This window comes from Otolemur garnettii, unplaced genomic scaffold (genome assembly GCF_000181295.1).
Source record: "Otolemur garnettii isolate 467f Iridium unplaced genomic scaffold, OtoGar3 scaffold00039, whole genome shotgun sequence".
In the NCBI taxonomy this organism is placed as follows: domain Eukaryota; kingdom Metazoa; phylum Chordata; class Mammalia; order Primates; family Galagidae; genus Otolemur; species Otolemur garnettii.
The window spans coordinates 12228598-12238204 of NW_003852434.1; the positions used below are offsets into that span (position 1 = coordinate 12228598).

Below are 9607 nucleotides of genomic sequence, written 5' to 3' on the forward strand. Positions count from 1 at the left end.
GCCAGAAGATGAAGGGCCATCACCCAGGGACTGCCCATGAAGGCAGACTCAGTGATGGAGGCCAGAAGATGAAGGGCCATCTCCCAGGGACTGCCCATGAAGGCAGACTCAGTGATGGAGAAAGCCCTGGCCAGTGACCTCCCTTTCCACATGATTGTCTTTTCCTGCAGGAGGAATGGTTTCATTAATGAGAGGAAGCTTCTTTGTTTATACTTTTTTATTCTCCAGCTCATGGTCTGCAGGCTGCATAAGAAGCACTGCACCTGTTTCAGGTGAGGGCCTCAGGTGCTGCCACTCAGGGCAGGTGAAGGGTGTGTGCAGAGGTCAGCAGGTGAGAGAGAAGGAGGTGCCAGGCTCTTTCCAACAATCAGTTCTCAATGGAACTAAGAGTGAGACCACTTCTAAAATAATGTCATGAGGGGTGTACCCCCCAACAATCCAAACCCAGGCCCTCCCTGCAGTGCTGGGGATTGAATTTCAACATGACACGCGTGTGGCTAAACCATATCCAAACCACAGCAATACCTAAAAAAGGAAAAAATACCTCCATAAGCTCTTTCAAATTGAAAGAAACTAATATTGTAAAGAAACAGGAAAAATGAAGTAATACCCTAAAATAATACCCTAAAAACTGCAACAGAGTAATTCTGCTTTTATTTATTGTTTTAATTTTTACAAATAGTGCAGACATCTACATAATAGTCACAGTGCTACAAAAATGTGAGATTACTTGTGATGACTGATCTCCTAGATGATGAAATATATAAAGTATTGATTATTGAGAAGATGGTTGAGAAATGTTTGTATGATGTACTACCTTTACAGATGCTGCCAAGTCAAAGATGAACACTCCCAGTGGTGCACCGACAATAAACTCTGTGTAATGCTTAGTGAGAGAGAGAGAGTACCAGCCAAGTATGTAGTCGGTAAAATCTGCCTGATCATCTTCCCAGGATTCTTCTACGCTTGAGTTAATCGTACAGGAGTCTTGCTACATGCATATTTATGTTCTTTCCTGGGATACATCTTCTTTAGAAACTAAAAAAACAAAACAAAACAAACAAACAAAAAGAAAAAACAGAGAGAGAGAGAAACTCCGTTAGAGTAACAAACAAAAATTGTCCAGGATAGTCCTCCCCACAATCACTACCACACCCAAATTCAAATTCCACACTCTGATGTGTGTCTTTACACTGTACAAAATCATATGATGAAAATCTAACCATGATAGACGCTGGTCTTTGGAAGGTAGTTGTACAGCATCAGAGACACTCAGATCGAATTCACACTTGTTCTGTGCCCGGCCCAGCCCAGCTGTGTTCTTAAAGGTTTGTGACCCATCCGGGTAGCAGAGGAAATGAAGCTCTGGGTAATGCACGCAGCAGATAATCCAGTAGCGGATACTAGGATCTGTACATAAGTGTGTGTGCTCATATGACAAACACGAGTGTGTGTACAACAGTGTACACAAACATGAGGGGTGAAAAAGAAAGTGATGTTCATACAGATCTCATTGGCTATGCTAAGATTCCTTTCTCCCTTTCAACTGAAATCTTATCAATGAAATAGAGAACACAGGGTACAAGAATAAAGGCACAAAATCTGCTGGGCTTTGAGTGAGAGGTGGTCTCAGGGCACTGCGCTGTGGCCAGAGGCACCGTGTTAGTCAACACAGCTGAAGAGTCACATCAGAGCGACAGGCTTGCTTCCTTGTGCCCATAATTGAACTAAATGTTCATCAACGGAATGGATTAGGGGACAAATCAAAATGAAAAAATAAAGTGCATTCTGCCACTAAAAATGTGAAGGTAGAAAAATGAGTCACAATAACACAGATCATATAAGGGTAGATAGATAGATAGATAGATAGACAGACAGACACATGAGGGCTGTCCGGAAAGTGCCCATCCACACCCATCTGCATTTCTGATGGTACATGGCTGGATACTTTCTGGACAGCCCTTGGATATACATAGATGCACAATTTATCACATAATTATATATCTACATACATGAATGTATAAACATGCATACAATTATGAACATTAAGAATCTATAACCGTGCTTTACATAGTATGCATATAAATGTATGAATATTCTTCTATGGCCCTATGTGCAGATCAGGCGGTTATTATAGGCACATAAATTTGTGTGAGCATTTTCAATCTATCCAGGAGGCCTTTACTGATGTTCAAAGCTACAGCAGACACACCCTCCCCATGCTGTAGTGAAGTCTTCCAATCCCAGGTCGCTGATTCTTGCTCTAGACTTGCCTGGTTTAACTTTGAAACCCGTCTGGCTTTGAGCATGGTCAAGACATGTCTTTGCCAGGAAGTATAAACTATGGTCAGATCTATCACACTTAAAAAACAGAATCCCATCTCTTGTCCCAGGAGCCACTGATCATCTCAGCTGCAGCCTCCTATCGCCCCCAGGGATGGACGCAGGGGACAGTAGGCAAATGCAGAGCTTATTACTAGCTACAACTTGGCCCCAGATACCTGCCTCGTTTCTGCCATAGTGGCAGGGCTGGTCTGGGCACCTGGCTCCCAGGTACAGGCCCTCCTGCTCAACGGTCCCTTCCTGCCCTGGGCCCCTGCAGAGTCACCTTCCAAGGGAGGTGCTCAGTGTGGGAGGCAGATGGGCCAGCTCCACAAGTAAGGCAGTGGGGAGCAGAAGGCAGGAAGGAGGAAGGGAGAAAAAGGCAGAAGACACTGGGGCCACTGTCCCCACTGGAAATGAACTTTTGCCGGAATCTGTTTCCACTTGAGGCAGAGCTACTAGCCCAGTGGTAAAATTGCCAACCGAACTCTGTTTCGTCTTGACCCAAGCCACAACTCTGTGTTAGGATGGGACTTGCAAGCTCACAGCATGCAGATGGGAGAAAGTTGGATTCTCTCACTAGGAGCAAAATATAAAGACATAGCAAGACTATTCTAGTGAGAGAGAGAGAAAGAAGGGAGGGAGGGAGTAGCCGCAGCAATGAAGGAAGGAACGGCAGTGGCAGTCCCAGGGAGAAGCAGCTCAGTGTTTTTGAAGGGTAAAAATGTCTTTTTTTCCCCTCCGCTTCAGCAGACTGTTGACAGAAGCGGCTGCAAAGTTGGTGTGTCTGGTTTTTTCCATTCTTTTTCATTTTTTCTCTGAGGCTTATCAGTGTCCTTGGAATCTTGCTGCCAAGAGCAGAGAGGAGGCAGAGCACTCCCAGCTCTCATCTGCTCAAGGCTATTCAAGGCTGAGGAAAGTGTGTTGTGAGTTTCCCCTTCAGAGGGGCAGTTACACACTGTGACTTTATCTCCTGTACTCTTTGATAGAGCATTTTCCTCTTTCTCAGGTTACTAGTAAAGCCACTGTTCACTTTGTCCTTAGACACAGAAGAAGTAAAGCAGATGGAAGGCTGCCCAGGGAACGCAGAGTGTGTGGTGACAGGCAGGGTCTGCCAGGCACACTCCCTGCTCGGGGACCCTTTTCACTTTTAGTCCCACTGAGGCCAAACCCGAGAGAGGTGAGTCAAATGTGAATAGAGAAACAGCCCCTCTGACAGTGACAGAAACCAAACGGCCAGAATAAAAAGGGCAAAATGCGTGTCTTGGCTCTGAGCGGCTGTCTGGGGACAAGCATGGCTCTTGAGACCCGGCACAAGGAGGGAGAGTTGACCTGAGTGGAATGGTGGGAAATGGAGAAATAATGCCAAGCAAGACAGGAGACAGAGCTAGGATGGCGTCAGGAGGACTGACGCAGCTGATGGCTGCAGCCAGCCCCTGAACCGTGGAAACAGCTTTATTTATACAGTATCTTAACAAGGTTGCATCTTAGCACAGGGGGTAGAGATCATCCTTAAAGAGGAAAAACCGGGTGCTTGCCAATAGTAAGAACAGTATGCATGGACTACGAGACTTCTGGCAGGTGGAAGAATGTGGTTAAAGGAGGAGGAGTGGTTGGGGGTCGCTCCCTGAGCCTTTCCCAGGCTGGGGGACCCTGCTGCCCACAACCCGCTCCCCACCCACGGCCCTCCTTCCTGAGTCCTGCTGCAGGCTTGTAAGGGAGGGATTTGGCTTTTGACAGAGTACTAGCTCCTTCCCATCAACCACTGTGAGCTACGAAGCCCCTCCTCGGGGCTTCCTGAAGTGGGCCTTCACTCACACTCGGCATCGGGTAGCCCCGGCTGAGAATGAAATCCTCAAAGGCAGCTGTTCCCCGAAGGTCTGCGAGGCCTTCCTCCTGAAAGAGCGTGCACATTTAAAGAAACTGGTCAGCCAGCAGGAGCGTCACTTCACACCTGTCCCGATTAAAATGCCAGCTTTTTATAAAGTACCTCATTTTAAACCACATCCTTCTCATTGCTGAAGACGTGTGTAAATAATGTCCATGAGTTGATGGATACGAAGGCTTTCAAAGATGTTCAGCTTTCTCTCCTTTCCTTAGCCTTGTATTAATGATTAGCAACACAGTTTAGTGATGGGGCATCCAACCACAGCCCCCAGCTGGCTGTGAATGGTTATCTAAGAGGTGTCTTGGGCCACACAGTAAATACACAAACACTAATGAAAGTTGATGAGCAAGAAAAAGCATAATTCTCGTGGTATCTGACACCACTGATAAGCACTCACAGCCAGCCACGGACTGCGGGTGGATGCCCCTGGTCGTTAACCTAGGATGTGTCCACAATGTATAGATCTTAACTCCAAAGGTCACAACAATCAAAAAAGACAAGCTCAGTCCCAACATCTTCTCAGTATTTAGACATTCGTTTGGCTTCTCTTTACCTGTATTTGAATTTTAAAATGGGTTATATAAGCTTCCATAATTGCAATTCAGTTCTTTAAGACCATTCCACCTTCTAAACCAACTCAATCAAAAAAGTCAAAGCTCACAAGTTCCCAGCAAGATGATTGTGTCTTCATAGTTGCATGTCTGTGCCTTGTGAACTGGGGTGTCAGAGCCCAGTGGCACCACCTACAGTGCATAGGGTAAAAAGTTCCTCAGGTCTGAAAAGCTGTGATTTATAGAAATCACTGTAGAATAATTCCATTGCTTTGAACCCTTCCTGTGTCTGAAACCCCTGATAAACAATCTTCTACTATAATAGTTATATCAACGACATTTCTATAATTTAAATAATACTCCATTTTCATTAGTGGACTGTAACCATTTTGGCAAACATCTTTCCTAGCATTTGCCATCAAATGAACTATATGTTGTAAAATTCTTTAGGTCTTTAAGAATTAACAGTCAAGGCAGCGCCCGTAGCTCAGTGAGTAGGGCGCCAGCCACATACACTCAGGCTTGTGGGTTCAAACCCTGCCCAGGCCAGCTAAACAGCAATGACAACTGCAACCAAAAAAATTGCCAGGCATTGTGGGCATCTGTAGTCCCAGCTACTTGAGAGGCTGAGGCAAGAGAATCACTTAAGCCCAAGTGTTGGAGGTTACTACTATAAGCTGTGACACCATGGCACTCTATGAAGGGTGACATAGTGACACTCTGTCTAAAAAAAAAAAGAATTAGTAGTCAAGAACATGTTTTCAAAAAGAGAACTTCTAGACACTTTGAAACAAAAGTTTATAACTATTTTAGTTTTTAAATATTTAATTGCCAGACATGGTGGCTCAGGCCTGCAATCCTGGTACTTTGGGAGGCTGAGATGAGTGGATTGCTTGAGATCAGGAGTTTGAGACCAGGCTGAGCAACAGTGAGACCCTGTCTCTAAAAAATAGCTAGGCATTGTGGCAGGTGTCTGTAGTTCCCACTACTTGGGAGGCTGAGACCAGAAATCACCTGAGCCCAGGACTTTGAGGTTGCTGTGAGCTGTGACGCCACAGCACTCTACCAAGTGCAACATAGTGAGGCTCTGTCTCAAAAAAGAAAAAAAATTAATTCATTGAGAGAATGTTGCCAGCAACTGGAATCGTTTTATGTTATATATTATATCTGTATAAACTTAGATAGGAAGCTCCAAAAAACAACCCCAAGAATTCTGATAAGCACTATTTACATTATTTTGAGGCTTACATAAGCATGTCGTGCTCATCAATTTGGGTCAGACCTCACATCTGAAATTAAGAATTTATACCCAGTACTGGAAAAGATAAAAATGACCCTCTTTCCTGTCTTAGCTTTCCAGTCTGAAGGAGGTTATCGATGAATAACAAATTTGGAGTTTCTACTTTTTCAAAATGTTTTCATATCTGTTATCTGGGAGTAGTTGATAGAGAAGAGATTCACAAATGTCCTCATCAGAGTCCTGTGGAAGTGTTTGCACACTTCCAAGTTTCCAGGACTACAGTGAGCATCTTTTCTCCATCACACCCTGACCCAGACGTGGGCAGGTGCAGAGTTTCCTGAGGTGGTGTTAGAGCACGACCTTGCAGGTGTTGGTTGCTTTGCAATATCAAATGACACTCAGCCTTCATCCCTTTCCTCTCAGACACATCCTGCAACTCAGATGAATTGCGTTAAAGAAATTTCCTGATGCAATTTTGAATTCTTAACTTTTATCCACTGCTGGTGGAAAACAAGCTTCACATTTACTTACCCAAAGAGCACCCATGACATCGTCGGCACTCTGAGCACTCTACCAGGCCACACCACCCCTTGAACAATTACCGTGGGAATTAAATGTTCCATGAGTGGCAGGACTACCACACTGCCTGTCCCATCCTCAGAGACCTTGTATAATCAAGAAGCCAGGAGATTTCAAGTCTTGCTGATTGCACATCCCCACATTATGACTTCCTCTTTGCAGAATTCAACATGCGAGGTGCAGGGCTTTCAAGAGTCTCTGTCTCACCCAGAGTTCCTGGCTTCAGTACGAGGGTGGCAGGTGTATGAATCAGATCCCAGCACGGGCACATACCTGCTCCTGTTGCCTCTTTTTAAAATTCTCATCATAAGCTTCATGTGAGGCCTTAGGGTCAACCAGGGGTTCATCCGCTCTTTGCTTTTTCCACAACTTGGTGTCCAGATACCACGCTCCATACCTCATCTTCACCCTCTTTGGTTTACTAGGATTCTATAGAAAGTAACAGAATTCCAAACATCATTAGTTTTTTGTTGTTGTTTCTTATTTTCAAAAATCTAAAGTTTATTTTATAAAAGCAATATCATTTGCTTTGAATGTATGGTTGGTCCTTGCCAAAGTATTTTCTGAAGTTTCATCATGCTTTGATTTTACAAAGAAAACGTGAAAAGTTCATGATTGGACCAATAATGTAGTGGTTAATAACATGACCTATGAATTTTGACAAACCTGGGTTTAAATCCAGATTTCCCCCATTTAGTAGCTGTGAGCCCATGGGCAAGTTACTTAAATTTTTCGTCTGTAAACAGGAGGTAACAATAGTTCTCGGCCCTGCAGGCCTGTTGTGAAGAGTGAAGGACAGAGTGTATGCCAAGCAGCTGGAAATCATGCAAAAGCCACATGTTGCCCCCGAGGCTGTTGACCTTGAACAACGTACCCAGTCAACCAAAATAATAAGTTATGAGACTTACTGTGAGTCCAGCCCTGTGCTGGACCTTCCAAACACTAAACTGTTTTTGACACAAACTGCTACCTAATACCAACCTTTTGTCTCATTCATTGGAAAAGAGAAAGAGGAGGAAGGATGGCTCTCATCCCCTTCTGTGCCCCAATCCTCAGCAGAGCTGGCTCACACCCCATGCTGTGAATGCAACACCCATCACAGAGACCCTGTCTCATCACAAAAGGGTCTAATTCTTGGGTGAGGCAAAGAAACATGAAACCACAAAGCTTCCACCCCTCTCTCCTCCTACACACTTTAAAGCTATGCAAGGGAATGAATGAATTCAAGGGTCAAGCCAGATATGTCCAAAACGGAGAGAAAGGGGCTGAGTATCTAGGAGGGAAACCCCTTCTAGAGCTGGTCTCAGCATTGCCATTCCTCCCTTCCAAGCACACTGACCCCCTCACTGTTTCTACAGCACACCCAACACACCTCTGCCTCGGTGCCTTTGCACATGCTGTTCCCTCTGCCGTAATGCTCTTCCCCAAGACACCCATGCAGCTCACCTCTTTGCCTATTTCATGTCAGCTTTTCAGTGGTATCTTCCCTGACCATCTAAAACCTGTAACCCTTGTTTTCTTTCTCTCTTTATTTTTCTTAGCTGCTCTTACCATCATTTAATACACTATGTATTTTCTGATTGTCTATCTCTCTCCTTTCTCTCTAAAATGTAAGCTCGAGAGATTATTCCCGGCTATATATCCCTGGCATCTAGAACAATACCTAGGATGTAACAGGTACTTAATAAATTTTTGTTGAGCTGAAGTTAGACTTGGTAAGTTGGGCATTGTTGACCTTTGGTCCTGTACAGTTCTCCGAGGAAAGGTGCTGTGGAACATCACAGAATGCCTGGCAGCATTGCTGGCCTCTACCCACTAAGTGCCAGGACCACCCCCAAGCTGTGACAACCAAAAATATTGTCTCTAGACATTGCCAAATATCCTTGGGGTTGGCAGAAAGAGGGAACAATCATCCTCAGACAAGAACCACTGAATTAAAGAAAGAGGGAAGGGAAGAGAGGAGGACAGGTGGGGAGAGGGAGGGGGCTGGGGTCCACTCTGCCGCCACACTGAAGACTGAGTTCCGGAATATGTTCTGTTGGTGGGTAACTGCCGATTGTTCAAGACTTGGCACAAACATAATTTCTTCTGTGAATCCTTTACAGAATCTGCCCTGACCCTGTGATTGGTGGAATTGATGACTTCTTCCTATATCCTGTACACACCATGACATCATTTTGTTACAATCATTTACCCATCAACCCCCCTAGCCCGTAATCTCCTTAAGTGCAGGAAGCCTGTATTCTCCTCTAGTTTTCCTCATATAGTCCTAGCTCTTTGGGACACACAGTACTAGCTGCTTGTTGAATGAATGCATGAACAAATGGATGAGTGAACACACAGTGCAAAGACAGATAAGCTGAAACACAGGCATGGGATGCGGCAGAAGATTAGAAGGAAGAACAAATTATTATCAACCAAGGACCTGGAAAACCCTGTGGAAAAATTAGCACGTGCCCTGTTTCTAAAGGAAGAAGGAACATGGACGTGAGGAGGGGAATACTGTGAGCAAAGTCAGGGGGGAAGCTCAGGGCTTTTTGGCGGGGGGCAGAGTCTCACTATGTCACCATCTGTAGAGTGCTATGGCGTCACAGCTCACAGTAACCTCCAACTCTTGGGCTTAAGCGATTCTCTTGCCTCAGCCTCCTGAGAAGCTGGGACTACAAGCACCCACCACAATGCCCGGCTATTTTTGCTGCAGTTGCCACTGCTGTTTCAGCTGGCCAGGCCAGGTTTGCACCTGCCATCCTTGGTATATGGGGCTGGCACCCTACCCAGTGGGTCACAGGCACCACCCAAAACTCAGCGTTTTAAAAAGAATTCCAAAGGTCAGAGTGGGGCAGTCCTGATGATGTGTGAAGTGACAAAGTACAGGTGGGCCTTCACTTTGAGAAAAGAGATAAGATTTACCCTCCCACGTGCACAACCAAAAAGCAGGAAAAATACATGAACTAACAGCTTGAAAGACGCTGCCCATCAGCTAACACAGAGCAGTGATCCTTGGAGGTGAACAAACTAGACAAGCCC

At 45.1% G+C, this 9607-nt stretch overlaps 1 protein-coding gene across 1 annotated transcript in view; it reads right to left on the bottom strand.

Moving 5' to 3' along the window:
- Positions 1 to 960: 960 nt before the first annotated feature.
- FAM47E (family with sequence similarity 47 member E) overlaps positions 961 to 9607 on the bottom strand; it is a 117825-nt gene continuing 109178 nt past the window's right edge. The window contains exons 6-8 of the mRNA XM_023513355.1: positions 6854 to 7009; positions 4141 to 4218; positions 961 to 1038 (exon numbers count right to left, since the gene is read on the bottom strand). Of these exons, the coding sequence (XP_023369123.1) occupies positions 961 to 1038; positions 4141 to 4218; positions 6854 to 7009 (312 nt within the window). The remainder of the gene's footprint in view (positions 1039 to 4140; positions 4219 to 6853; positions 7010 to 9607) is intronic.